We start from the raw sequence: 23,797 nt of genomic DNA, 5'->3' as shown, positions 1-23,797 counted from the left end.
CTAAGGGGCTCTTAATAATAGGGGCTTAGAGATACCTCTAAGGGGCTCTTAATAATAGTATGGCGCGCAAAGTTTACATTATCCGCGTACAGAAATCTCTATTCCTAATAGAGATATCTCTGTTATGTTTCCGGTCCTGCACACTGGGTCAACGGAAAGGTCATTGTAAAGTCACGCACAAAGTTTCATTGAGTCTCAAGATAATAGATTTTTCAACAGAAAACGTCGAGGGCGACCTGCTGACCTCGGAAGCGCAATAGAGATAACCTCTGTTATCAATAGAGATACCTCTATTCCTAATAGAGATATCTCTATTCGTCTATGTATAGAGATATCTGTATACGCAGATTAAACGTTAATTTTGCACTCCATATAATAGGCTCTCTATCTTGTTCAAGCGTAGAGACCACCAGTCAGGAGATAAAAGATCACACAATGGTGTCACAAGGGGGCGTACCACAAAAGAGGAGAATGCAACTAATTTTACCTTGGGATCATTGATATCTTCAATACTGAGGTACGACATTTGACCGGCAAGAAAGGCAGCCAGGTTAGCAGTGTAGCTCGAAAAGAAGATGAGGGAAAAACCTCCCCAGACATTGAGCAACATCCGACTCGTCATGCACTTTGGAGGTTTGGTCTTAATTGTGTTGGAGAAGAGGATGGCGAAAGTGATGGTCAGTGCCGAGGGGAAGCTGAAGGTGCTGTTTCGATTTCGTCCTCGGGGATGCAAGCCATAGGGACTGTTCCACTCAGAGATAGTCAGACAGACAGCCATTACGATTGCTGAGGCGAAAATCAGCATCCAGACATTAGGGTGAAGGGGTGCGAGGAAGGCACCCAACGTCTGCTTCCTCTGTCTTTTAGCTACTAAAGTAGAGAAGCCGGAGTGGAAGAAGGGAGCTGTGAAGTCAATGACAGTGCTTCGCTCTCGGGTAATGCTGAAGGATGAGATGGCAGCATCAGCTTTGCTGTTAATCAGATCCCCCACCATCCCATTCCAAGTTCCATTCTCAACGGCTCCGTGGTTTTCATCTGCCACTAGGTACAGATCGTACTTGAAGTTTAGATCTTGGCTCATGCGTTCGATTAGGTCCACACACAGCCCCGTGCAGCAGCGCAGATCAGCCGAATAGTTGCCGCCGTCAGGCCTCCGACGGAACTCTTCGAATGCCTTTTCCAGGTCTCTACGATCACTGTTTCTCTTTGCCATAAGGCACTGAACCCCAGTGGTACACTCACCCTCGATGCCATTAGACTCACTGTAGAATATGAAAGGTTTCTCCGTGTTGGTAGCAATGATGAGCTTGTGAGTGTCAACCCCAACTGGCATAACCATTGTGTTACCAGGCCACACCACAGTGTCCAGATTCATTGACCCCTTCTTCCAAGACCCAACTTCTTTCCAGGCAGGTATCCCAGACGAGTTTTCGATCAGGTTCATGATGTGGTAAGAGGAATCGCGGAGGTCGCCATTTTGGTCGAACAGAATATTGCCGATTTTACCCTTAAGGCTTGTGTTAGTCATCGTGCTGTCAAGACAACAAGAAGATGTTTCTTAAATATGATTTAACAAAAACTTGCACTTTAAGAATGAAGCTTTTGGGCCAAAGAATGTTTGGACTTCTTAACTTGTGAGAATCTCATTTTCAGAGTAGATGAAGGGCGTAATACTTAACGGAACGTTCGAAATATTTGGAAAACAAATTTATAAACTTTGAGAAAATAATTGGACACTGCAGGATGGAAGCTATGCCTTTTAGATCCTTTCTCCTTTCCTCACAGACCTCAAAACGATAACACTGAGACGAGATCGAGAATAATCGAGACTGTCAACACGGACTTTTTGGGTTCAAGATGCAAAACATTTTTATGACAACTGGCCTGTCACTTATGTTTAAGTGCAACATTGTCAAGTCTTACAGGTGATCATTTAACAATCACTGTCTGTCTTAAAACTGAAAGTTGGATAGTGAGGTGTTATGTCTCTGGTCATGATCAGTTATGCACTCTGCACTATCATGGATGTAAATTAAAAGGAACGATGTTATGAAAGCAATTTCGTGTCAAAGGAGCAAAGCAACTATGGGATCTTTTTTTCTCTGTCTACTTGTTAACTACCCAGTTTGTCGCTTTAGAGTGAATCTCATGAGTATTATTCACTTATAGTTTTAAAATCGCCACTTTGAATAGAGATTCGCTTCCGGAAAGGATTCATATGCCTTACCTGTAGAAGTTGTTTGCATACTCCAGCTGATTACTGTCTGGCCCAGTCCAGCAGGAGATATTTCTGGTATCCCCGTCCCACTTAAGCCTCTGTGCTGATCGGGCAACCAATGTAAATGCATCGTAAAGGTGGTCCCTAAGAGGAGCCGTGTCATAGTGTTTGACAATCAGGAGACCTGTTGGATAGTCCTTCAGGATGTTGGGATCACTGGTTGCTAAGGACTCTGTACCGATGAGGGCGTGACCTTTGCCCAGGAGTTTGAATTCGCTGGCTGCACGGAATACGTTTTGTGCTTCTTGTGGGGAGCAATGGAGAACCATCACGACATAGCTGAAAGCAAGAAGTACAAATTTTTACTGTTAAATGCACAGAGAGTTTCCACAAAGGGTTCCCAATTTGACATTATCGTGGATCTGTTAAGTGCACGAGGACTGACTTTAGACACTTTCGGGGTTATCCAATAGTTTGTTTTACAATTCTCATCATTCTTCAAACGCGGAGTCCCCAAGGGGGCGTGTCAAGTCCTCTTATTTTTATTATTTGTATTAATGATATTAATTCCTCTTTTTGTCTGTTTGCAGTCTTAATTTGCAAGCACCACAATGTGGATACAGCCATTTGGAATGTCAATAACTAGACAACTCATCTTAAACAAACCATCGATTAACCTGCATAAAAAGCACTGCCTCACTTTTTCTGTCTGTGTTGTGAGTCTGTGGTTAACATAAATGTATAAATAAATTTTTCTGTATGAAAAATTTTTCCCTTAATAAGTATAGAAATGAATGTGTATTTGAACTGAACCGAACTGAATCATCGTGACAAAGAAAGATAATTCTGTCGAGAACAAGCCACAACAACCAACACATTGAGACTTTTCATGATCTATTCTGATTGCAAAGAAGCGTTCGGCAAGATTTCATTTGAGGGCATGTAATGATACTCATTAATATACAATTATAGTCTCCGCTCAAGACGCAATACAGATAGTCTTGACTCAAAGACACTACAACGATAGTCTGCACAATTCAAACTCACGAATCGTCGTTGGCGAGGTTTCTCAAGAATCGACCACTGCTTGCCTCTCCGCTTGAGAACCGCACATCATGCCGTATGTTCCATCCGGGCGTCTGAATCTGGTCGCGGAGGCTCTGCACAAATGCGTCTGACCCTTCCCCTTCACTGGCTACGACGGAGAAGTTGAACCAAGCGTTGCGTTGTAAAAGACTTTTAATAACATGGGCCTGGTTGGTTACTGAGACATCGAGACGTAGAAAAAGAGGGTGTACTTCCTGCAAGTAAAAGAAGATGACAGAGTGGATTGTCATTACAGCTGTGGCATAAAACTGACAATGACATTCTTGCCGTGGAAGCTTTACGAAATAATTTTCCTTGAATGTCTCTCCATTATCCATGAAAAGTGAATGGAATATCGATTAATTCGCGATGCTATTTTGATTTCGGTATTTGTGCATGCCATATGACAGTATTCAAGGGTAATTAGAAATAAGTTGTGATGGCACTGGAATTCTCCTGCGCCTACTGAATGCAGCTTTTGCTGTCACGACGTGATTTTGATAAATTGAATAGAGGAAAGAAACTTAATACTTGACAAAGCAGCATACTGTATATTAATCGAGTAACATAATGATAACCGAGGGACTTCTTTTCCATTGCAACTTCTTGAATTCAAGATGATATGATTCCCTTCATTTGTCAATTTGTCAGTTGTTAAGAAAAATATCAAGAAAAATCTTTTATAACATCGAATCGTGCTCCCATAAACATGTAATTCTGTTATGTTGAAGCATTATGACAGCCTTTGCAAATCGCCTTACAGCGGAATATTAGATAACCTCGTGAATATGCAAATAATGAATTCCTTTGGGTCTCAAGCGATTAATGACCAAGTGCTCGGAAGGTAATCTTTCTTTAAAGATACGTTGCCATGACAACTTGTGATCTTGCGATATTAACCTCAGCGTCGCATTCCAGTTTCGTTCGTCAGAGTGCTGTGCAAGGAGACAGTCAAACCCGAGAACGCATTAATTGAAGTTTGCATGCCCACGTCATAAAAAAAGACCCGGCGGTCATTTTGGCGGGAGGATAATTCGGGTCTGCTCGGTATTTCCCGCTTTTTGTTAGACGACAAAGATACATAGGCAAGAGATGCAGACCGGAGAAGCAAAGCAATGCTTCATTTTCTTTGCATTTCCCTCTCTGTTCGCTGGATATACAAAGGCTTCTTCGTCATTGTCACTACAGTTCTATGAATGATGGGGTGAACTCAATGAGGCTTTTCCATTTTGCCTTTGGTAATTTGGATCAAGCCTATGCTCCAGGGGAGGAAGTCTTGGAGAATGAGTAAGATGGGAACATGAATCAGTTGAATCCCTCTGATTCAAAAACGGATATTAACTGACACTTACAGCTGTTATTAAATGTTTATTTCTTTCATCATTTATATTTTCTTTATGTGTCTTTTTGAGGTAAACGTTCAACCTTTACCGCAGGCAGCCGTGTTTTAATTTTCGAGGTACATGTATGTATATTTCCCGTTATATCTTTTTTCCAATTATATTAATTCCTTATATATTATATAGCCACAAACCATAAACAGAGTGAATTGTTTATGGAAAAAATAAATACTTCAACAACTCTGAAAGGGAAACGGTACAATGAAAAAAAAAATCATACTGATTACTGAGAAACTTTTCTTTTGGTAATTTGAGGCCTTGCAACAACTGTTAGCTACATTAAATCCCTTTTCCACATTAGATTACTGTACCATGTCGTAGGGATGGTTCAATATCGCACGTTTTGTACCGAATGGAAGCAGACAATTTCATGGGAACGGGATGAAAATTAATTCTGAAATATGCAAGACCTCGTGAAACGAAACATTCCATTTGTCACTGAATGATCGCACGAATGTGGAACATTCTTATTTTATGCACTCAGGGGCGGATCCAGGTTTTTTGCTGGGGGAGGGAGTTTTGGGAAATGTTTTGTTCTTATAAGGGGGTGGGTAATTACACGTAGTTGTTGCCGTTGGCGAAGTCATTTAATCTTTTCTGTTCTTTAATACTATACACGCAAAATAAGAGCCCTGCATGGGGGTTGAACCCCACCCCATTCCCTCTACATCCGCGCCTGGCAATGCGGGAATAAATTCTCGTCGTCTGATTGGTACACCATTTTCCCGTCTTACTCAGCATAAAATTCTGATGAGAAATTGCCGAATGAGTTACATGACTTGTAATGCTCTATCGGACGTTTCTGTATGTTCTGTAGATTTCTCCAACTTAAATTGTTCAGCAGCATTTTTGACTTCTTTTTTTTTGTATTAGCCGTGTTAACATAATTGGAAGTGAGGTTTGTATTTATTGCACTTTTGGAGGAATGGTGCTTTGCGTTTATTCTTAAAATTCCTTCAAGTCCGCTTTGTGCTTTAATTTCGTCGATTCGTGAGGCAACAACTATATTGTGTATATACTCAAATACTAAACAATAAAATAAATTATAATCAAAAATTGAAAAGTTACGAATGAAAATTCTTAAATTGGGTATCAGGTGTGATGTGACAACAAGCTGCCCAGTACATATAATGATATCGCCAATCGGTATATCAGTTGGGCCGTATGGGTTACCAAAAGTCTCCCCAAAACGCCCTCATATGTTGCCAAGTGCACCCCAGCAACTCAAAGACATTCAGTGTCAAACATGGAGGTTTAGAACGGTAAAGGGTACGTTTGAGATGTGTTCGGTTTACACAAGGAAGCTGTGGGATGATTACAGAAGTCACCACAGTGCCTTACTTTGACAAGGACACAGTCTCGGTTAACTTATGGCCCTGGGGTTTGGTGGTCCCTCTAACTGTACCGTAAATCCCTTTACTCCAGTCGGCCATACAGCGCCGTTTGCGATTCAGTGGCATCAATGCAGCCAGTGTTCAAAAGAGAAACAACTGCCGCTGGAACGTCCCCCATCCGCTTCCCGCCTTCGTGTATTGACATAAGCAGTCAACGTCATTTCCAACCTCGTAAAAGAGGCCTATGGGACCAGACTACGTTCGTACTTAGGCATTCCACATACATGTATTGACTTTCTCGAGGTGTTCTTGCTCAGTTTTCTCCCCACCCCCCCTCCATTTGCCCACAGGGTGCCGTCCTCACCAGTTTGAGCCTACTGCTCGTCTCGCAGGCACCTCTCCTAGATGGCTCACGTGGATGTTGACTCATTATCTAGGTTATTGCTTGCCTGGCGGTCATCCGTATTATTGCTCCTGCATCTGAGCTCACCTGGTCCATCTTGCTGGACTGTTGATCCCTCCTCGTCAATTTAGGGTTTGTTTTTTACCTCGACCCTCCAAGCCCTTCTCGTGTCTTCTTGAAAGGTTAGTTTATGCGAAATGTGTCTCGGGAGACAGCGCTCAGCAGGAAGTTGAGAAAGCCCAAAGTGTGGGATTATTGAACTCCAATCACAGATGTTAGGTAGTCAAGGCAAACGCCAGAGGGAAAAGTACACGCTCATTTTGCGTCGATAACACTGAGACTGGAGAGAATAAGCGAAATCGCTTTTCCTCCTCAGTCTCAGTTTTTCGTGTCTTTTGGTGTGGACAATGTGCTAAAGATGTAGTCATGTGGTCAATTTTTGCATTAGTGACAGACCTCTAAGTAAGGATACCCTTTTTGTACTCTGTGGTTCTCGTATCTTTTTTCAATTGAGGGAGGGTCGGTCGGTTGGTCGAAAAGAATTACTAAAGAAATTCATGCTAATGCCATATAGATGACTGAATAAACCGGGCAAAGTGCACTACGTATACTTGTCACTTTTTATATTGAGTACCATGGGTGGTTTTGTTTCTAGCTGAGTACAGAGAAATACCTTTATACAGCCTGAAAGTTTACCCCTGATGGCGCACTTCCGGAACCCTTGGATAGGAAAAATAACGTGCAAAAATTTTAGAATTTGTAATATTTTTGCGTTCAGTTACTTTCAAACTTGGAAAACAGGCTTTGAAAAATATTTTCTAGTATATCAATTTACAGAAATTGAAAAATTACTTGACCTATAAGAGAAATATCAAGCCAAAATTTGACCCATCACCTTCGAAAAATTAAAATACATGCAAAACAGTCCATTGCGGTGGTCTCGTACGCAGATGAACATTTACGGTTTGAAATTTTACGGGAGTCTGTCGGTAAAACCCGGAATAAAAGCAGACCATAATATTTTTAATTTATAAGGTAACAAATTTCAAGATATAATCTACTTTTACAAAAGTATTTTAGTTAACTTTGCTGACAACAACTGCGTTATGTCAAATCAACGGAACGTGGAATCCATCGACTACAGGTAGGTAGATCTTTGCAACGTTTTACAATCTCGTTTTCACGTAAGCACGGGGAGTGAAAACAAACGTGCATGGACAAAGACACCTTTGTCTTTATCGTACGATATAGGCTAGGTACGATATCGCTGCATCAAAATCGTTGATGAAATTCGCTTTTTTACCCATCTCCAGGTGACTTTTCTTAAATATATATTGAGGAAGACAAAGGTAAAGTTCCAAAATGAGTGCTTCATGGGGTGGTTTCAGTTAAGAATTATTCTTCGAAAAATTATCGAACGCGATAGGAAGGCCCAATGTAAAATCCCCCTAGGCAGACTGCGCTAGGGTTCTGGAAGCTCGCTGCGTGACCTTTTACTTACAGGCTCTGTATTGGCACACAACGCAATACCTCGTTGGAGTCAGTGTCAAGACACCGTACTGTGTGCGTGTGTGCGGTGCGTATGTACATGGTGCCTGCACGTTTTCGGTTTTTCTTATGGCGCTCGGCGTACATCGAATGCTGTAAGGTACCGCTTGGTCTGGTTGTGATGCGCTACAGTGGATTTCGTCTGTCGCTGAGTTGATGTTTGGGCGAAATCGTATCGCATGTACTCGAGGTCGGGAACCAAAAAATAAGCTCAGTCGGAAATGAGAACCGCAGAATTTCAAAAGGGTACCCTAACGAAAAATCTTGGGATATTTTGTCAGAGGCTTGACACGGATGCCTTGTCAGTGACCACGTGTCGTTGGGTAATGTGATAATGTATTGTTGGTATTTCCTCGACAGAAAATCAAGTAAGCGAATAAAGGAATATAGATTTTTATTCTGTGGCTGATTAGTAATTAATGTTTCTGATGAGCGCATTGATAAAGTAAGCGAAACGGAACATTCAATTTGTCAATAACTGAACTTCTTTTTTCAATTTTACACGCATGAAACATTTATTGTTTCACACCATACCTGAACAAATCCTCTGGGTTTGTTTTCTCGGTCCGGCGTAAAATTGAGATACGAAGTTGTCACTTTCTGAATTAAGTTATATTCCAACAGGCGTTACTTGTCTTGCAAATTGCTCCAATCGTTTGAGAACATTGTTTCTTTCTTTTTATCAGATGAATCAGCAACACTTACAAGTTAAAAACGTTGTTCCTGTCAGAAGACGGACATGACAGAACAGTGTTTTGCAGTATTCGATATTGATATCGCCCACCATTTTACTCCGTGTGAAGAGCCTTCACCATGCCCACAATGCGTACAACTACTGAACGATGACGATCAAACGATTACTGTCTCATAGAACGAATAATTCAACAGCACCTGATCGATGATCCACTAATCGGGAAAAGGGATTTATTTAGATGTTGCATCGTAATTGTAAAAGGCCAGCCTTTAATCATAATGCATTAGAACGACGCAGTGTAATACCTAATGTTTCTTTTAAAAAAATTTCAAATAAATTTAAGATAATCTCTCTCTGTTCACAATGAATAATCATATTTTCCAGTAATGCAGGTATCAACTTTAAAAGATAGGGTATTCCGGTCAAACTCGCGAAGAGTCCAATCACTTCTGAAGATCTCTGATCCGTTTTCGCCTGACGTTAAAGGAACGTCCATAATCTCCGTTCAATTCAATTAAAATTCAATCTTCTTGATTGTGCTTGCATTCAGTTCTGAGAATCTGTGTTACACGCACATGCAATTTCACACACGCGCGCACACCTTTTCCAGCTGAGTTCAGGATCACGATTTCGTAAATTTATGTGCAAAGAAACGTGAATTTGGTTCATTTCAGATAGCAGGCTACATAACAAAACTACAGTTTGATACAGAACCTTTTTATTTATGCTGAAATGGAATGACATGTTAATTCTTGTTTGATATTCGACAAGCGTCCATTTGCACGTGATGGCTGCTTAGGGCCATGATAGAAAACCTGTAAATAACTATTTTATCAAAGCCGTTTTAACACACGTCAGAGTGGTGCAAACCTTCTCCACCACAATACATAGTACAAGCATGCACCATTCCAATGAAAGAGCAATAATACGTGAAAGCTGCCAAAATTCTGGAAAGTAGAACATAAACCCAGCAGTTGAGTTTTTCCTTCTTCTCAAGTTCGTTATTACCAGATCTAGTTTTAGAAAAACTGTCTCTATATTTGGAAAAAGTTCTGTAAGAAATAAGGATTCTTCAAAAATAATGAGTGAATACTTCACATTTTGAAAGGTATATTAGTCTTCATGGCATGGGCTTTTGTAGTGAAACGACACGACAATAAAGGTGAAATCCAATGGTCAATGTTAGGATTTCGTGAAGACTATGAATTTGATTGAGACATAATAAAACATTCCGCATATACGCGTAGCTGATTGAAGTTGAATGCCCCTCAGTGATGAGTTAGGTCTAAGGGGGAAATTGTTCCTACTTTTTTTCAAAAACGGTCATCCAAATTTGTCAGAATCCTCAGAAGAAACCCCACCTAAAGGTGGTGGTGGTATTTACCATTGTTGGTGTTTCTAATTCCTTTATGGGTATCACGTTTCTAGGGAGGGGCAATTTACACCCCTTCCTCCTCTGGATACGCTACTGCTTTTCTTATTCCCCCCCCCCCCGAAAATAAAATAAAATTAAAAAAACGAACGATAAGATCGATCCTGAGAATCTGTTTGAATTGAATGAAATTGTACCTTAATGAAGGGATACCGCAAATTCAGCCAAGAAAACCTCAAACAAACGTAACTGCCTTTGGGATTTCAAGCTATTCATGGTGACAGACAACTAAGGTGGAAAGCTTGCGGTAGCACCATGCAAGGATACGATCTCTTTGTGAGTCTGTATGGTTCTGAAAAGAACCGTGAGGAACTCTGTTCCGTGAGTCTGTATGGTTCTGAAAAGAACCGTGAGGAACTCTGTTCCGTGAGTCTGTATGGTTCTGAAAAGAATCGTGAGGAACTCTGTTCCGTGAGTTCCTCACGGTTCTTTTCAGAACCATACAGGCTCACAAATAGATCGTATCCTTGCATGGTGCTACCGCAAGCTTTCCACCTTAGTAACTGCCGTTGCTTCTTCCAAATTTGTGAAAGTAAAAATGATTCACTCTTAATGACTGGTGAACATTGTAATAACGATTGCTACTGCTCGAGCTTTATAGCAGGTGACTTACAACGTGTTCTCTTCAACTGTGGTAATCCACTCGATGAACCCCATGTGAATTGACGAGGCTTTACATAAAATGGGGAGAAAAGTAATTATGGACGAGGTTATTGCTGTCTTTTGATCACAATACTAGTGCAACTTACATCGGTAATGCCCACTGGGAAAAATTTGAATCACTTACGTACTTGAGAAATTTGATCCACACAAATTATTAAGTTGCTACTATGATGCCCACATACATGTGGCTTTCCAAGATATTTGCCATGAGTTCTTTTGATGGGCTCCACTTTGTTACGTCTGACGGGTTGGTGCAGGTTGGATTACTGTCGTCGCATTCTGCCCTTGGCTCCCGTCTCAATTTTGCATGCCCGGAAAAAAGGTGTCAAACTGTCTCCATAAATGCATGATTCTCGCGTCTCCGACACAAAGATAAAAGTTACAATCATAACATTAAAATTATTACATCTGAAAAGAGTGCATTATGACAATCATTATAATATTGGCCTTGGTATTGATGACGTCGAAATTTGGTTTCATGTGTGCTTTCTTATGGGAGCCTGGAGGGGCGACTTATTCGAAACTCCATATAGGAAAGTTTATAAACAAAGTGGGCTTGTGCTCTGGCATAGTCAGTACAAACACTTGGTTACTAAACAATTCACCTTTTGTAAAAATGACATCCTTCACAAACGAAGATACTTAGGGGAACCGGCAGTGCCTCTAATGTCAGAAATCATGTTGTATTGGTTTCCTGCAAGATGTAGTTGACAGTTTTGAGGGCTTGAAGGGAATTTGGGAATTTCTGACATGCAAACTGTGATAACTTGAAAAGGTGTAGTGGCTTATACTTTCAGGGTTTTTTTTTTCAGGATCGTGCTGCATAGTAATCACAGGGCAGAAGTCCATGCAGAAAGAAATGTACGACACTAGTTCAAATCGCAGACCCCGAGCGACGGAAAATTGAAATGTGCAAACGGCTCTGGAAATAAGAATTATATTTGCACGAGGGCCGGGGTGCGCATACGCGCAGATCATGTTATGTGGGGTAATATGGTTAGTGTGGACAGGAAACCGGTCAGGTTTCGGACCCAGTCTAGAATTTATGTCAAAAGGTACGTAATATCGTTCAACTGGAAGACAGATTTGTAAGTTTAACTGCGCTTCGTGCAACTAAGAATGTTGTCTCAAGGAGGAAGGAGGAGATGTACAAAAGACTCACCCGGGAATAGAGACAGATTTAGAGGGATGCTGTACTTCTGAGTGCCTGAAGACGGGATTCTGTTTTCAGTTCGTGAATAAATCGTGCGAAGCCCGGGGTGTATCTGTTCCCAAATGGTTCAGTTGTCAAGCTACCTCGTCGGGCACTCAAAATAGTACAAGGGTTTTAGTAATGCAAATTAAATCTAATGGTCACACAACACAGAAACAGTTTCCTATTTGGAGAAACTTGTATTGCGGGGAAGAGAACCGACAGAAATATGAAGGCGTTGTTTTGAGAGGAGTCTTTGTATTTTGGAACTGAATTGTGGTTTGAGCCTACGAGGAGCCATTAAGCATTTTCACTTTTTGTTCATTCCAGCGCCAAATAACAGGAAATTAATTATTTTTGCAAGTGGGATATTACAACCGGGAAATTAAGGAAAGGGGAAATGACATGAGAGACCTTCGTCGAAGAAGTGTAGCAAGAAACACAAAATGAGGCAATGGAGAATCATATTAACACTTGAGGATAACGGTCAGTCATGAAAACAGACAAATCAATTCAAAATGCGATAACTTCGGTACTATGGGAAATAGTTTGAGGATTAACTTCTTTGCACTATAGGCAGTCATCACTGAAGGCACAGTCTTGAATAACACTTAATGACACGATGGAGAGTGCGGGTGTTGCGATTTTACCATTCGCTTTTATGTGAAGGCTTAAACGTCTTGAAGCCGTGGGCTAATTTCTGACCGCACGCTCGTTTCAGTTTCAAATACAAATAACGGTCTATTAATCGGAAGTTTATGTTACTTTTTACCACCAGTAGCATTGTTTGAGGTAATGCTGTCAATGACGATAGGCCTACATCTTTTCTTTGCAAAACTATATTTGCCACACATTACCAACTGTTCCATCTTAAAATACAAAAACATTTCCAAAAGTAGAACGATATGTATAGCACCTACTTTGTCGCTCTTAATATATCGCAAAGTCTTGGTAATTTTTAGGTCCAAGTGTAAACTACAATTCAAATATTCTTTTAATGCCATAGACACATTATTATCTGATAAATAACATCAATATAACAGTACATAACAAAGCATAGGTAAAAGATCGGTCGAATCTGAACATAACCAAGTCACTAGAGATGACAAGCTGAACAAGGGTGATGTTTCTCTCTTCTGAGTATCTCACCAACCCTCGCTGCAGCAATAATCAGCAAGGCGTGCCCGAAGCCTCCTCCCGGTCTGGCATGGAGATATGTATCAAGGTACGCTGCACCACGACGGCTTGATCCGCTACACATAACAAGACAGCACGCTACAAAATGCTCATGGACTAGGCAAAAAAAAAAGATATATGCCCACGTGAGATTAACTGGCTGGTGTCACTCAGGTAAAGCCCCCATGTCCTGAAAAGCCGCTCTACGACACATCTTGGAAAAGCTCAGTTCCTCATCTTGCCTCTAGTCAGCTTACTGTCACGGGACGCGCTATGTTGACCTTAGCATGAGTGAGTGCAACGCACGCGTTGGGATTTATTGTAAACGTCTATTGCTGTATGTAAGGTAACCCCAATCAGTAGACCCATCACCGATGATGTACCGTGCTCTCTCATCAGACACGTATCCAGATGAAGGTTTGGAAATTGATCACTAACCCCTTTTAGGATTTGCTGACACGAAAAGCATCAAATAAAGGCGAAATTACACCTTGACGAGTCTCTTTTCAACGAGGGCTCCGACCTCGCTTGGATTTCAGGAAAAGTTTGACAATTTGGTAATTGAATTTCGCCGCACACACATTCCCATTCTTGGCGTTAAGACGATGCCTCAGGGTCGGGTCACTGCTTCTTCTGACGAAGTTGAAAATTCAATCAATTTTTGTTATCGAGGTCTACATATTGCATTTCTTCAGTGGGGGAAATGACGACCGATTCAGTATTAGTGTTTCCGAACTTGACAATCATAATGCAGTTTATCGAGACAAATATAAAATTAAAGGGGGCATATTTATTTTGAAGGAATCAATTGAGGGAGGAGTTATTTCAGTTTTTACAAAGTTTCAATTTATTATCTCTCTGTTTGAAACTGCTATGGAGACATTTGTTAACGCTTCTTTAAATACGAGAGCATGAGCATCGCCGGGGAGGGCAAGCGGCGTACCATCCCCCCCCCAAGGGAAAATACAAAAGGGAAGAAAAAAGTAAAGACCAAACAAGGGAGAAACAGATGAAATAGTAAAACACAACTTACTTCAAAAGAAAACCCTCAAAACTGTAAACCGTTTGTCAGTTGTTTATACCAGGCAAGATATGGGACGGAGGGGTACCCCCCTACCTGTCCAATCCCTATACACACTCTAGACTATTGTTACCTAACACATCCCCCCTAGAAGGCTGTAAAGAATTCCTGAGATTCCGATAAAAAATGATCAACACAAAGGCGGAGGGGGTTCTCTCTGTCCCATATCTTGCTTCAAATGCAGTTGTTAGCTAATGAGTGCTTCTCCTAGAAACTTTTCCTCGTGGAAAATGTATATGAGCGCCCATGTATGCATGAGCGTGTACAGGTCACCAGAATTGACTCAGGTGAAGGTAGACGGGTTAGCCACTTCAGGCAGACTAATAAACGCCTGAAAACCCCTTTTGTATTACATAGGCAAATGTCAAGGGTCACTTATATAAGGTCATAGGTTTTGCCGTCAGTGGTTAACAAACTATTGCTGGCCGGCAGTACAAAAAATGGAGCAAATGTGCATTTTGAAAAAGTTTCACCAACAGGCGAACCGTTCGCATATTTTTAAAGTAGAATTAAGATGTTTTAAAGTTCGCGTTATGATCACATGGTAGGAACGAGCTAGTCTGGATACCAGACCCGATGGTCTGGACTATTCTCGTCGAATCAAGGGTCCAGTATCACCCAATGTCCATGTGACCAAAACCGGAAGAAGTGCCCCAGTTTCCAACAATAGCCGAAAGATTCCGCACTAATCCCGTCTACATTCGGATGGCATTATCGATGTTCAGGTTTTTCCGGCCGTGTCTGTACGCATAATAAGATTGATGATAGTCCGAGAAGTCGCGATCGGACTGGGGGTGAACTGATCGACGCGACCGAAGTTCAAGGAAGGCCTAGTCGATGGTTGCAACTTTGAACATGCCGCAAACGACTATACTTGCCTCTATCCCAGGTACGGATGTGTAACCATGGTATAACCATGGGGCAAACAACCTGGGCAGGTCTGTCTGTCATGTCACTGTCATCACATCCACCGAGGCTTTCCTTGTAATCTTTCCATGATCTATTTATATCCGTGGGTGATACCTCACTTAAGGTTTTATTTAGAGTCGCCAGGGAATCTTTGGTCATGGAATCAGACTAGGAACGAGCATGATGCGGTAAAACCGTTCACACGGGAACGAAGTTGAAAGAGCGCGGTCAAACCGGCATGATGGCAGGTGCTCTGTTCTCGACTTCTATCTTGTTTGAAACATCGTACGGTATGCAATAAATTGAAACTTCTGAAATTAGGTCACAGATTAAAGCAATGGAATTTTTAAAATGCAAACCTCCAAAATGCATCTTTGCGTCTCAGTCAACCTCATTTTCAATATTTTTTTCACTATAAAGGGTATTTTGCTACCTATTCGGTTTTATACTGATGAGTAATTTCCATATTCATAAGCAAAACTGTGATGCCATCCCAGGAGAAGAACCTCAATGTTACATAAGGTCTATGCACAAAAGACTCCTCATTTTTAAAGACATTGCTTGCTTAAATTTTCTTTCTCTGGTGATTTATTTTTGTAGAAGTTCATAACAATAAGCAATGTTTGAGTGAGTAATTTCTCGATTCATAATTTGAACCTAAAAATAAAAACCTATGAACTGAACCATGTCTTCCCTGGACAACGTCACAGAAACAGCGCCCTCTGTTGGCGAGGAAAGCGTGGATAATTTTGAATGTTTAAGAAGTGCACTTTGCGATACATTAACTCACAGGGTATGTCAAATAATTTTACACATTGAAGAGGAGTATGAAGTTGCAGAAAAATTGTGGCTGAGAAAAAAATTATTGCAGATACACTTTAAGGTGGTAAGGCAGGTTACTGCACCTCATATATTGACGAGCAAATTGGAGCACGGTATTAGTCGATTTCGTCACGTGTCCGAGAAGTAAAAATGATTATCAACCCAATGAGTATTAAGCTCACTCGGTAGTTTTTCTGGTAGCTCTAAAATTCTCTGCCCCCCCAAAAAAAAGATCCTCATTGACAAATAGTCATGGCATATAATCTTTTACAGAACCAGTCTGTTGTCGTTTTCCTTGTAAATACTGCAATAAAGACACATTAAAGGGCGTTGGTACCAACCTGTTTCAACCTTGTTGCCAACGGAATTCTACAGCTCAGAAACAACAATGGCATCTAAGAGTAATGTTTACTTCCGTCACTGAATGACGAGGAGTTTGAACAGAGCACCGGAATGTTACGTCATTTGGAACCAGAAAGTGTAGTGCAAGCGAACAGGGCGCGCGTACGTGTTGGTTTACGGCTAGCGCATGGCTCTCGCGCTAATGGCTCTTACACACAGAATAATTGTGCACGTGATGTATTAGCTTCGGGACTCTATATCGTGTGCTGAATGAAGGTGCAAAATCTACGAAGGCTTTTATCGACAATGAGGCAGAAATGGGGATTTTGAAGAATTGTCTTAGTCAGAAGCCGCAGAAATTAACAACTAATTCGTCGAAATTAGACAGGAAAACGGAGAACTGTACACCGAGAAATCAATTTGCTTATGAATATTTATGAGATGAAGTAAACCAGTATCGTTAATTCTTGGAAACATATTAGGGGAATTAATTCCCATTACCTCACCTCAAACCATGCTGTATTTTGTTTATAATGCCTACATAGCCTGAAAGGCGGCATTCCGCATTATGAAACGAACCCTTACAAAGAAACCAGATCCGGTTGAGGGGAAATCGTAAGGCAAAACCCTGACGGATCGAAAAGGATGTTGTCTTTCTTACACCAAAAAAGGTCTTCAAAACCGATGCAGACCGCGGAGTTATTATTTTTGTTCCATCTGTCCATGACTATAACGTGAACTATTCTTGAAGACCTTTTACTCAGAAATTGCGCACAAATTTCTCGAGACAAAAACTGCGTATTTAGATGTATCAAGAGAAAACGGACTTTCAACTACATTTCAAGGAAAAATTAATATGTATGGATACACTGTATATAGTTAACTCCCCCGCAAGGAATTAGTCCGCCTCAACCGGCTCTGGACAGAGGTTTGGCGCTGTAATGCATACATGCATACATGGAATCTAGCGATCTCAGACAAATGCGAGTGTGGGGAGTAGCAGACAGCTGATCACCTCATCGCAGATTTCCCCATCCACCTTTTAGAAGGAGTCTGGGTTGCACTCAACAGCATCACTTATGCAGCAAGGCAATGGCTCGGGTCAGCACCTCCCAAGTTACACCATACGCAAGCACGTACATGTACATGTACATGTATGTTCATGTCGCTCAAAGTTCAAAGTGCGCGTACGCAAGGTTTGCACTTTACAATGGCGTAGCAACAGGCTATTTTTATATTTCGCGCGCCCTGATTGCAACGTCAGGCGTCATCTTTGTTGACGGATTTCCAGGAAACGGGGCATAAATAATGAAAGTTTTCATGACAAATTCAAATTACATTAATTGTTTTATTTCTCAGGAGCATTGATTTTGTGCCCTGTCTCAAAAAAAGTAATGAAAAATGTGTTTTTTTAAATAACCCTTAAATTATTTTATTTTTCTCCTGAAAAAATAGGAGTGTTGCCAAATTTGATCAATATCGATTGAAATGAGGTTTTCCTGGTTATAAAAACTAGATTCCTATGTAAACTAAAAGGCTCTCTTCATTGATTGCTCTAAAAAAACTGGGAATCCGCCAGATAAAATGTTTTGTAATATAAGTTTGAATTTGAACCAAATTTTTGCGCCAAATCGTTTGAATCCACACATTTTGTAATGGGAAAATACGTCACATATCTCATGTAAAAAGTTTTATTTCCTGATAAAACTTCATTCTTAGAGTCAGGAATTATTGCTTTGTCAAACTTTTGACAAAAAGAGGATACCCTTGCACCACACTCTTGTAAGGGCAGACTTTTGAGTGACATTCTTGTAGCGGTGGGCCAAGGGTCAAGTGCAGGCGTGCATGCGTGTTTACGTGTGTACGTCTGCCATGCACATGTACATTATGCTCATGTGCATGTGCTGGGGCGGGTGCGACGACTTTGACGTCTTGGTACCGCACTGGTCAGTGTCCACAGCAGCAGAAGTGACGAACAGGAAATGGCACTAATTTCTACCTTATGAAATGGTATCAGTGCTAACGAAATTTGTAAAATCTGACAGAAGATCGTCATCCTCGCGTTGGATATACCATTTTGGTAATAAAAATGGATACAAAATGGCCTTGAATTTTCGTGCACCGTTGGATCGATACGATTTTGGGGTGATTCAAAATGACCTAATTATTAAACATTTTATTCGGTGAATTCAAAATAAGTGCCTGAAATCAATACAATAAGGGTGAATGTTTAAGTTGGTGCCAGATTTTTGTCTCAAAAAACTTGTTTCCTATTGTATATTGTAATGAACGCTGTCTCCATGGGACATAAACATACGAGCAAGAAGAACATTCCATGATGTGATATCATGATACCATGCATTGCAAGCTTTTTTTACTAACACTGTATACAACCTGAAGGTATACCTCATGCCTATCGGGTATGCAACCTGAGATATAGTGAGAATTACATATTATCACGATATCCATGACATTATGCGAGTTAATGGCTCGCACGGGTTTGACCACAAAATATTAAACAAAATTCACTGTTTTCACGAAGTGAAAGAAATACGGATAATCGATAATTTGGAATTTATCCTCCCTTTTTTCTTCCTTTGATCCTGAGAACAAATTAAGAGAGTTTTAAAACAAATTGTTGTTCACTTTCCTAGTACTTTCCTAGATTTTGGAATCTTTTTTTTTTTTTTTTGGCAGTTTCATGTACCCCAGAATGTTGAGAGACTTCGGAGGCAAATTAACGCCAAACTTGTCTATTCATCCAATTGTAGCATATAGTGCGTGCGCGTGTACGTGTATGACAAAGTCACTTACGATCTGGATATACATGTACATGTACACATAAAAACTACCTAAATCTGCGTAAATCTGCGTCGCGCGTAAGTAAACCCATCGACTGTAGTCCTAATGTAAATCTCCCAAATAGTGGGATATTCAAATTATACAACACTGGGGGTTAAGATCGCGCAAGGCACGATGGGAACCAACATGGCGCGGCAAGATCGTACCCATGGGAACAAAGTTGCTAGCTGGCTTCTGGGGCCGTGGTTGATTAAAGAAATATGGAAGGGCTGGTCAGATTATCGACAAGAATATAAGATTAAATCAGTGCTCTGAAATATATGATTGCCAGAGCACTGATTTAATCTTTTCTTCTTGCCTTGGTTGATTAAGCTCTGCGCAAGCGCAATTGCTTTTTCTATTTATAGATATGATGTTTACAAACAGCCTTCCGCGCGCGTGACAGCCGACTTCACTAGTTTCGCCTCTGAATACATTGACTCCATGCCTGCTTTGGCTTCACATAACAATACTGACGGTGTTTCGCCTTGCATTGACTTTTGCCAAGGATAGCTTCGAAAACTCCAATTTTAGATACATAATATCCATCATGCGTCCATGCATGCAGAGAGTCTTCCAAAGGTTTGTCAAGTGACAGTGTTGCATTGTAGGAATTGTTATATGCTAATTTCCTAATTAACATAATACCAGCAGGATTCCCCCGAAATCATTACCCGCTCCCGGTACCTACGTTCAGAAGACGTTTGTAAGACGTTTTCGAGACTTCGTATAGGACGAGAACCAGTCTACAGAAATAGGGCAAGTTCGGGCGCGAACTATACTTCCGAGAGTTGTAAGTTACTTTTAACAATGCGCACGCGCAATTCAGTTACCATCAAACAACTCTATTTGGCCAATTTTTAAAATCTTGTCGTCAGTCAAATTTCACAGTTGGCTATGATTGCCTCCTGCGAAGTTTTTTCCGTAGGTTAATGAGTCAAAAATGAATTATTCATGAACATACTGCTCAACTAACCTCCAATGACTGCAGCATACATGTACATGTATATGTGCGTTCGTGCACCGTGACCGCGATCGCATCACTTCAAGTTTTGTTTTGTGAATGCCTCATATGCTGAGAATAGAATAAAATTAAGTTTGAAAACTTTGTTGGTTACATTTTGGATATTTGCAAATGTGTACTGTCTCTTTAAGTCGACTAGCCTTTATTAATTATGGTAAACATAAAGTTGTAACTTTTTTTTATCTAAAACAAGTCCAAGATCAATTTCCTTCTCCGTTAAATTCAATCATTATCCTAGACACTTAGTGTCCTTGCCATTTTTTAAATAGCTTATATGCACTGAACTTTGATTGATTTGATTTATGGTTTGATCAATGTCGACTCTTGTGTAGAAAATGAAATCCAATTTTGACACTCACAACTTCAGAAGAAAGATTTTTAACAATTGTTCATATTCGAAATTCCAGATTTGAAGAGGACAGTATACATACATGTATTTGTAACCCAATCCTTGACAACAGCAGGAGTAAAGATGCAGAACTAATTACAACGGGAAGTGCTTCATTGAATACAAATGGTTTTGGAGCGGGGTGAAATCTGTTTATATGCGTCATAAGTTTGCGGTAGCATATTCACAATTATTAAGTAAATGAAACGCGGTTTACTGCAGCACTTAAACCCGAGTAGATCTTTACTTGCTGCCACTGTGCAGCCAGACCTAACCTACGGATCCCGCCGCAGCAACGCCGGGCTAATTCAGACAAGCGTGCTTGCTGTCGACGTGGATCACTACCTTCGTGATCTTCGCTCGCGCAGCCAAGCTAAGAAACACGGTACACACACACATCATGTGTACTATTCATATTGTACTGCAACCAAATAAAACATTACTTAAGTTTAAAATACAGTCAAAGAAATGCACCACCGAATTTTCAATATTTCATGATAGCTGACATTTTCTGACATGAATAATACTGGCTGCCGGTTAAAATTGCGTTCATCAAAATTGCGCCAGCAGAAGATCTGCATGGCGTGATCGGATCACGGTCACGGTGCACACACGTACACTGTGCACAGGATGCTGGGTCGTTAGAGTTCAGTTGAGTTCAGCAGTAGGCCTCATCAATAATTCATAGTTTTGATTCCCCACCTTTAAAAAATCGCTTTCCGCGGTACATGGTCAATGAAATCTCGTACAATTATTTTCATGTAAATGGTTTCCTCCGTAATAATAAATAAAATTCGTTATTGATTACCAGCCGAGCGACTATGTCCTGGGGCCTGGTCCCAAATAGTCGACTATAGTCCAAACCATCTTTCATCGTTCGAGCGATGTTCGTCCGACTGCAGTTGGCTACAGTCATCGATCGAACTTGCTCATAGCTGCTTCACTGTCCCCCACTGCAATTCTCATAAATGAATTAACATAGTACCAGTGCGACTACAAAACTTCGTACCACAGGTACAAATTACAACCCATTGGAAGTGACACATCAAATGTGAGAAAGATCAAGGTGATCCATCTTTTTTTGTAGCACAGCAACATCGCAATTGCACTCGATCATAAACGTTACCTGCATGCTTGTGGCATATCACGTGGTCAATTCGCGACAAATGAAAATGCCCTATCTATGACCGTGGTGTAGCAATATAAATTGTTACATTATCTTCAATTCAGGACGACGTTTATTCTATACTCTTTAGAAAAAAATACGCTGATAATTAAGGGAACTAGGTACATAGAAATCGACAAAATTGATAAGCTTCTGAAAATACATCAGAAATTAAAGAAACTTGGTACATCGATGTTAGCAAAGTGGATGTTGATAACTTTTTTTCAGATACTTAATGAAAAAAAGAACTTATGATAAGATAAATAAAATTATCCATGTACAAACGAGAAAAGAAAAGAGCATGAGTCTCTGAATAAGCAGAGTCTTGTAAAAAACAAACAGCCCTTAAGACAAAAGAAATAACAAGAACAGTAACATGTAAAACTACTACACAAAAACACAAGACGGACAAGACCTAAAAGACACGACAATAGCTGACGGCAAATTGTTACAAAAATTGTAATATTTGATGACGACTAAAAGATAATAAAATAAAGTAGAAGATATCCAGAAGAACAGAAGAAGATTAAAGCTATGTTACATAATGTGAAAGGGGGGGCTCTTTTATAATAGGTCTTAAACTGGCCCATGGATGACTTCGTTCTGATGTCATCGGGAATGGCACTCCATAAACGGGGACCGGAAAAACGAAGGGTGTTAATTGAATAGACGGTGTAAGTGAAGGGAACAAACATATTTGTTATAGGATCTAGTCGAGTAACTGTGGATTTCATTGACCGATGTGAAGTCCGAAGAAAACGTACAAGAGAGAAGATTATTGATGTGTTTGAACATGAACATACCAGTGTGTAAGTTATAGATGTCGTAACAGTGAGGGTGCCTAAACATGCAAAAAGGGGTGCAGAGTGGTCCCGAGAGTGTGACAAGGTGCATGTACCAATGGCCTCTTTTGAGTGATAAGCAAAGCCTTCAACGTGTTATTCGTTGTGCGTGCCCAAACGATTACCACTCATTTAAATACGAACGAACAAGAGAATTGTACGATAAAACCAAAGACGTAGTCGGAATGAAGAAACATAATTTAGATAAGACACCGGTGTTACGAGAGACAATTTTGTTAATTGAAGAGATATATTTTCTGGCCAAGAAAGGTTTTGATCGATGATGACACCCAAGAATTTGGCATAAGATACCCCATTGATAGAGATATTGTCAATAACAAGAGGCAAGATGAAGACAATTAAATTAGTTTTACTATGGTTTAAAGAAGAAACCACACGGAGCTCCGAGTTGAAAGCGTCTACCACAGAAGCAACGTCGGAGCTGCCGTGAAAGATGGTCGTATCATCGGTGAAAGGCTTGAAGTTAAGAAGATATGAGGAGTTGTGAATATCCTTGATGTGTGAAGCAAGAAAAGAAGAGGCCCAAGGACAGATCCTTGGGGAACTCCATGCTGGATGTTCAAACGATTAGAATTACGATTCATAATGAAAGCATATTGGTACCTGTTAGAAAGACGATCTGTAAACCAATGAAGTGGGATACCTCTGATGCCATAGGGAAAGAATTTGGAAAGAAGAATAGCATGAATGAGGGTGTCAAAAGCTTTAGAAAGATCAATGAAAACACCAATGGCACATAGTCTATTTTTGAGGTTTATTATTGAGGGCATGCGTAATCTTGTCGACAAACTCAATGAGGGCCATTTCGGTACAGAGGTTAGATCTAAAAGCCAAATCAAAAAGGATATTATGGTGTGAGATGAAAGAAGAGAGTCGACTGTAGAAAAGTTGTTTAAGGGTTTTAGAAAGAAAGGGAAGATAGAAATTGGCCGGTAGTTGGAAATGACGTGCTCATTGCTACATTTGAAGATAGGGATGATCTTAGCGACTTTGAGATTAAGAGGAACAGAAGCAGTTGCAAACGAAAGATTAAAGATATGAATTAGACAGTCGGCAATAAGAGGCAGAACAGATTTCACCACACTAGAACAGACACCATCCAAACCACTGCTGATGCTTCTCTTCAGCTCACGGCCAACCTTAATGATTTCCTGACTATCTGTAGGACTAAGGAAAACGAGAAAGGATTCGGATTGTGCAGTGATTTTGTGAAGTG

General features: G+C 40.5%; 1 protein-coding gene across 1 annotated transcript in view; it reads right to left on the bottom strand.

Annotated features, from left to right (window-relative positions):
* Nucleotides 1–23,797, bottom strand: part of LOC110987209 (glutamate receptor ionotropic, NMDA 3B-like) — a 59,625-nt gene that overhangs the window by 23,317 nt on the left and 12,511 nt on the right. Inside the window, exons 2-4 of the mRNA XM_022249739.2 lie at nt 3,266–3,519; nt 2,228–2,557; nt 488–1,532 (exon numbers count right to left, since the gene is read on the bottom strand). Coding sequence (XP_022105431.2) covers nt 488–1,532; nt 2,228–2,557; nt 3,266–3,519 — 1,629 coding nt within the window. The remainder of the gene's footprint in view (nt 1–487; nt 1,533–2,227; nt 2,558–3,265; nt 3,520–23,797) is intronic.

This window comes from Acanthaster planci, linkage group LG12, assembly GCF_054643075.1.
Source record: "Acanthaster planci isolate LZ-2023a linkage group LG12, COTS_SCS, whole genome shotgun sequence".
Taxonomy (NCBI): Eukaryota; Metazoa; Echinodermata; class Asteroidea; order Valvatida; family Acanthasteridae; genus Acanthaster; species Acanthaster planci.
This window is presented reverse-complemented; position numbering and strand designations above follow the sequence as displayed.